General features: G+C 48.6%; 1 protein-coding gene across 1 annotated transcript; it reads left to right on the plus strand.

Moving 5' to 3' along the window:
• Window positions 1-936: 936 nt before the first annotated feature.
• LOC131922764 (ER lumen protein-retaining receptor 1) lies at window positions 937-2968 on the plus strand. The gene is made up of 2 exons (XM_059277616.1): window positions 937-1217; window positions 2208-2968. Exons 1-2 carry the CDS (start codon window positions 1022-1024, stop codon window positions 2240-2242), a joined length of 231 nt encoding a protein of 76 aa, XP_059133599.1. The 5' UTR covers window positions 937-1021; the 3' UTR covers window positions 2243-2968.
• The last annotated feature ends 3105 nt before the right edge of the window (window positions 2969-6073 follow it).

Here is a 6073-nt window from a genome sequence, read left to right on the forward strand (position 1 = left end):
TCTCCTGAGACTGGAGTTACAGTTGTGAGCTGCCATGTGGGTGCTGGGAATCAAACCCAGGTCCTCTAGATATGCAGCCAGTACTCTTACTGCTGAGCCATTGTTCCAGCCCCATAATCTTTTTTTTTGTTGTTGTTGTTGTTGTTTTGTTTTTTGAGACAGGGTTTCTCTGTGTAGTTTTGGTGCTTGTCCTGGATCTCACTCTGTAGACCAGGTTGGCCTTGAACTCAACAGAGATCCGCCTTGTTCTGCCTTCGAGTGCTGGGAATAAAGGTGTGTGCCACCACCGCCTGCCATAATTTTTTTTAAATTTTAAGTAAAACAAATAAAAAAAAAAATCCCAAAAGGCAAATACTATGAGTCTTGGAGGAAGAGTGGCCAAGGTAGACCTTTTTCAGGAAGTGACTAGCTGCTGAGGTTGGGGGGGGGGGCAGCAAGTACAAAGGCCCTGAGGCAGGAGGAAACAGTCTGGGCTGCCCAGAGGGAGGACCTTGAGGGCCAAGGTCGGGAGTCTAGATTTTATTCTGAGCAGTAACACGCTACTGAAGGATTTTGAGCCAGAGAGTAATGTAGACTTAGGTCTTTGAAGGTCCCATATTTAATGGTATCCTTATGAGAGCAGGATGGGTCTCCACTGTAGAGATGGGGGTCAGGGGTGGGTTTGGAGTCGATGCCTTTTGCTCTCGGGATGAAAAGCGCTCATGAGCTTGAGCTCTAGTCCAGTCCCCAGCTCTGCTGCTCAGGAGCTCTGTGGTCATGGGCAGGGATCTTATCTCCAGGCTTTAGTTTCCTCTCTGTGTAAGGGATGTTAGGGGCTGTGATGAGAGTAGAGTGATGGATGGGCTGGTGATGTGGCTCAACAGTGTGGGCTACATCTTGAGTGCTAGGGATAGTTTATAGTACTCATTCTGTGATACTGCTGACCCCGCTGCCTCATCCTGTCCCTTACCCCTGTCCTCTGCAGATCCTCTGGACTTTCTCCATCTACCTGGAGTCAGTGGCCATCTTGCCACAGTTGTTCATGGTGAGCAAGACGGGTGAGGCAGAGACCATCACCAGCCACTACCTGTTTGCACTGGGTGTCTACCGTACACTCTATCTCTTCAACTGGATCTGGCGCTACCACTTCGAGGGCTTCTTTGACCTCATTGCCATCGTTGCTGGCCTGGTCCAGACAGTCCTCTACTGCGATTTCTTCTACCTCTATATCACCAAAGGTAACCAGGATGCAGGGCTGGCTGAAAGGGCTGCTCTCTCTATCCTGTATTCCCTGGGCCCAGGGTCTATCTTTAGCCAAATATCACTTGAGGGATGGGGCTCGTTTCCTGGCTTCTGGGGTTCCAGGCCTACCATCCCCTATTTAGATCCCGATCCTACATCCCCAGGGCTCGGCTTTTGACCCTCAGGCTCTATTTCTACAAGTGCAGATCAGGCAAAGCAGGGGCTCTTGACGGTGGAATTCATTCTCCCTGTACAAACTTACTGAGCACCGGCTGTGTCCAGGGCTCAGCCATAGCAGAAAAGGTGGCCGAGGCCCTCTGCTCCCTTAGATCCCACTGAGGAAGACGGCACATAAGCAAGAATAGAGTGATGACAGGAACACTCAGTGGATGAAGGCAGGTGTGTTCTTGGGTGATAAGTTAGAAGGGTGGAACCTGCCTTGTCCCAGGGCCCATAGGCATCTTGAGGTGATGTTTAAGCAGAAACCTGAAGACCAGAAATCAGTATGTGAAGGAAAGAGGCAGTAAGTAAGACCAGGCCTGTAATCCTGGCACTGTGGAGGCTAAGGCAGGATGGTGTCCAGTTTGTGGCTAGCCTAGGCATCACAAAAGCACAGAGTCTGGGCAGTCAAGACAAGAGCCAAGAGGTCAGGTTGTTCCAGGCCCTAGAATTAAGGCTTGGAAGGTTGGAGGGGTAGTCATGCCTGGTCAGCCCTGCTAGGCCATCTGACCCTTCCTGTAGTGATCATGTGTTATCGTCAGCACCACTGAAAACAAACCCTGCTTGTGGCCCCTCTGCTCAGCCCTTGTGACAAGGTCATAATTCTGGTTCTACCCCCTGGTTGATCTAGATGCAACCTAGTGGTTCAGGATGCAGTCCTGGGGGTTCCCTCTCCTTGCACAACTCACTAGCAGACCTTGCTCAGGGTGGGAGGTTGCCCCTCTGTGGGGTAGAAGGTAAGGCCCACCTTGTCTCTTTCTCCACAGTCCTAAAGGGGAAGAAGCTGAGCTTACCGGCATAGCCCTGGCCTCACCAGCCTTCCGAGGCAGGGCAGGAGGCAGCAGAGGAAGGCCGCTGAAGACCAAGAGCCTTCCTATCCAGAGTTGACTTTTTAAAGAGCTCACCTCTCCCGGCTCCCCACCCCTCCAGCTGGGTTTTGGGGGTCAGTGGAAGACCCCTATCCTGGGGAGCTCAGGACCTGAGAGCTGTTTGTAGCCTTTTGCCTTTTAGAGAAGAAAAACAAAAAAACAAATCTTTCCACTATTTAGTTTTTGATTCTGATGACTTTTTTCTCTTCTACCCTGGCCCTGATTTTTTATAAACTGTGTTTTGAGTGTTCTCTGGACCAGGGCCAGCCGAGGTCTACTCCCTTGTCTAAGCCACTTGTCTCCCTCCAAGATCCCACCCCAGCCCCATGGTTGCCAAACACTACGTCTGCCAATGCCTGCCTGCCTACCTTGGCTGTGGCCACGATCCTCCCCACAAGTTCCTGGACTGGTGGTAAGAAGGAAGAAAGTTAAGGAGGGTCTTCCTAATTTTTCATATTTTTTCCCCAGAATTTGTTAGCTTTTTCTGTGGGGGGTAGTAGGGGGGTTGTCCTGTTTTTGTCAAATTAGGGGATGCTTTGGGCTTATTCGAGGGAAGGGGGCTAGCTGGCCTGGGGGTCACCACACTCTAACACCATGTTTTTGTACAGAATTTGATGGCTGATTCTTTGTTCTCTTGAAATAAACCAAGGAAAACTGTCCCCTGCCCTCTTTGGTTTGTGCTGGGCCCTGGCTTGTTCTGCTTTTGCATAAGACCTTCTAGGGATGGTCAGATATCTTGAAGGAGTAGGAAGATGAGAAATGGGTACCCCAGGACTCTTCCAGTGCACCATGATGCCTTGAGGTTCTACAGGGAAGAGGTTGGAAGAATCTGATTCTTCATTTGATATAGAAACTGCCTGATGACTCTCCAGACCTTGAAAAGCATGCATGGCTTGCACCATTGATGATGGGACGGCCCTCATCCTTCCCTCCATTGGCATTAAAATTTTTTTTTTATTTTAAGTGTGTGAGTGTTGCCTGCATGTACTATTTGTGTGTGTGCCTGGTATCCAAAGAGGCCAGAAAAGGGCATCAGATCCCCTGGAACTGAAGTTAAAACAGTTGTGAGCTGCCATGTGGGTGCTAGAAATTGAAATCAGGTCCTCTGTAAGAGCAGCCAGTGCTCTTAACTGCTAGGCCCCCTTTCCAGCCATCCCCCAGCTCTGGCATTTTGATACTGTTTTATAAAAACGAAAGAAAGAAAAAAAAGGTTGCCAGCTTTTAAAAACCAGATCTTTATATTACAGTCTGAATTTCTGGCCTCTTTAAAAGAAGTCGGTCAATTCAACAGTGGTGATCCTCATTCTAGATGGCAGCCGATGCCTGATGCTGAAAAGATGGGATGCCTACATTTTTCCACTTAGCTAGGATTTGGCTATGGGCTGTTAACATTTATTATTGGGCTAATATTGTATATGTGTTTGTTTATAGAGTTAAAAGGCAAATGAAAGCAGGGTGTGATGGTGCATGCCTTTAATCCAGTACACAGATGGATCTCTGAGAGTTCAAGGCCAGCCTGGTCCACAAAGTGAGTTCCAGAAAAGTCAAGGCTGTTACACAGAGAAATCCTGTCTCAAAAAAAAAAAAAAGCAAATACTTTCTGGCCTCTTTTGAGATGGGCTCCACACCTGGCCATTTCCGACTTCCATGTTTTGCCTGGCTCTTGTCAGTGGCAGGATCATTTCCTGTTTGTCCGTTGCAGTGCTGGGGCTCAAATTAGGGCCTTGTGTGCATCCCAGGCAAGTGGTCCTTCACTGGGCTCTGCCCTCAGCCAGCATCTGGATTTTGATCCTTGGTTCAGTCAAACTTCCTATTTGTCCTTTGAGAACTTCCCAGTTCTCAGTTGTGTCCAATTCCAGTCTTTGGACGAGCTTCGGGGACTGGGCTAAATTTTCCAGAGGACTTGCTACGTCCTGATATCACATGGATGCTCTCACTTGGCCCTCATCCCCCTAAGGAAGAAACACTTCATAACTGAGAAAACGGAGGCCTAGGAGGATGAGTGACAAAGTCTGGCTTGTCCCTCACTCCAGCTGCATAGCCCTCATGTTCTGTGTGGTGTTTTAGTGGGCCTCTGTTTAGAAGAGTCTGGCCCAGAAGCCCGACAGAATACAAGTGCAGGGTGTGGGCAGGTCTCACTGCTTCTTCCTGAGATGGCTCGTTGTACATGGGTTGAGAACCAATCCATCCAACAGATAAGTTACATGACACATGGAAGACCTTCCAGCTCATGGCAGCAAAGAAGGCTAAGGGCTGTTTCCAGGCCAGAGTGCTTCCCGTCACTGCTGCTTTCTGCCTCTCCATAGGAACCGGGCTGTGTGGTTTCTGTGCCTGACACACAGGACGTCCCCCAAAGGACATACTGGAGTCTAAATTTGACCTCGTAATTTGTATCTTGGTTCAGTTTGTAAATGAATGCTCTGTAGGTCATGGCAGCCCTTGTATAGATTTGTGTGTGTGTGTATGTGTGTGTGTGTGTGTGTGTGTGTGTGTGTGTGTGTGAGAGAGAGAGAGAGAGAGAGAGAGAGAGAGAGAGAGAGAGAGAGAGAGAGAGAGAGAGAGAGAGAGAGAGATGTATCCTAGGCTGGCTTTAAATCCCTAAGTATTGAGGTTGACCTTGAACTTCTGATCCTCCTGCCTCCCCGTCCTGAGAGATGGGATTGTAGATATGCACCATCATATCTGGTTTATGCGATGCTAGAGATTAAACAAACCAGGGATTTGTACTTACTGAGCAAGTACTCTACCAGCTCTAGCTCCTTACTTAAAAAAAAAAGTCTGTTATCCACTAATTTCACATACAAAAACAAAACAAAAGTCAAAATAACAACAGAAAAGATGTTTAGTTGTTCTAGAGAAACTACCCCAAGGGTCAAGAGTGGCACTGCCAGTGGGCTGCCTGTCAGTGACACTTGTCTACCCAGCACACGCCATGGCAGACCCAGAGGGAGCCGTGTTGTGAGGAAAGGTGCACAGTAAGAATGAATGTAAAATGGGCAATGGTGACTTTCAGTGCTGGGAATGGTGGCACCTGCCTATAATCCCAGTATCGAGGCTGGGGAATAGTAAGTTCCAGGCCAGCCTGAGCCTCACAGTGAAACTATTTGTACAAAGAAAAATTTAAAAAAAGCTGAATTTTCACATCGACTATACGTTGAAACAGCAACACATTGGATATATTAAGTTAAATGAAATATATTAAAATTGACTTTTTTTCTTTTCTCAATATAGCCTTGAGCAAGTCTCTACACCCTCAGCCCCATGGCTGGGTAAAAGTTGTCACTCTGGCACAAGGTGCCACCTGCCTGATCCCTCCTGACAGGTGTAGAGCAGAGACACTTGCCTCTTTCCCAAGCTAGACTTGATGCATTTGAAGACACAGATCTAAGCCTCATCATGGACTCAGTGCCCTGACTGACTCCATGCACACATCGCTCTGTTTGAGTACCTTATCACTGTGGGTTAAAGAGCCTGGGCTGCTGGATCAACGCTGCACTGTTTCTCACTGGCGCTCTGAAGGGAAGGTCTTTTCTCTCTCAGCCTCAGCCTTAGCTGTAGTACGAGGCCCTTGTGCCTCCTCTTCAAGGCTAGTGTGGGCTTAGGGTACAAGTGACATGGCAGGGCTTCCTGCCTGTCAACACTTCCAACCTGCTGTCAGCAAGGTGATTGGCACTTGGGGGTAGCACAGAAATGTAGCCTTTTTCAGGGGGTCTCCCTCCACCCCCTGCCATTCAAGGGATGAGAGGAACAGACAGAGGACAGGG

Source organism: Peromyscus eremicus, chromosome 1 (genome assembly GCF_949786415.1).
Source record: "Peromyscus eremicus chromosome 1, PerEre_H2_v1, whole genome shotgun sequence".
Lineage (NCBI taxonomy): Eukaryota > Metazoa > Chordata > Mammalia > Rodentia > Cricetidae > Peromyscus > Peromyscus eremicus.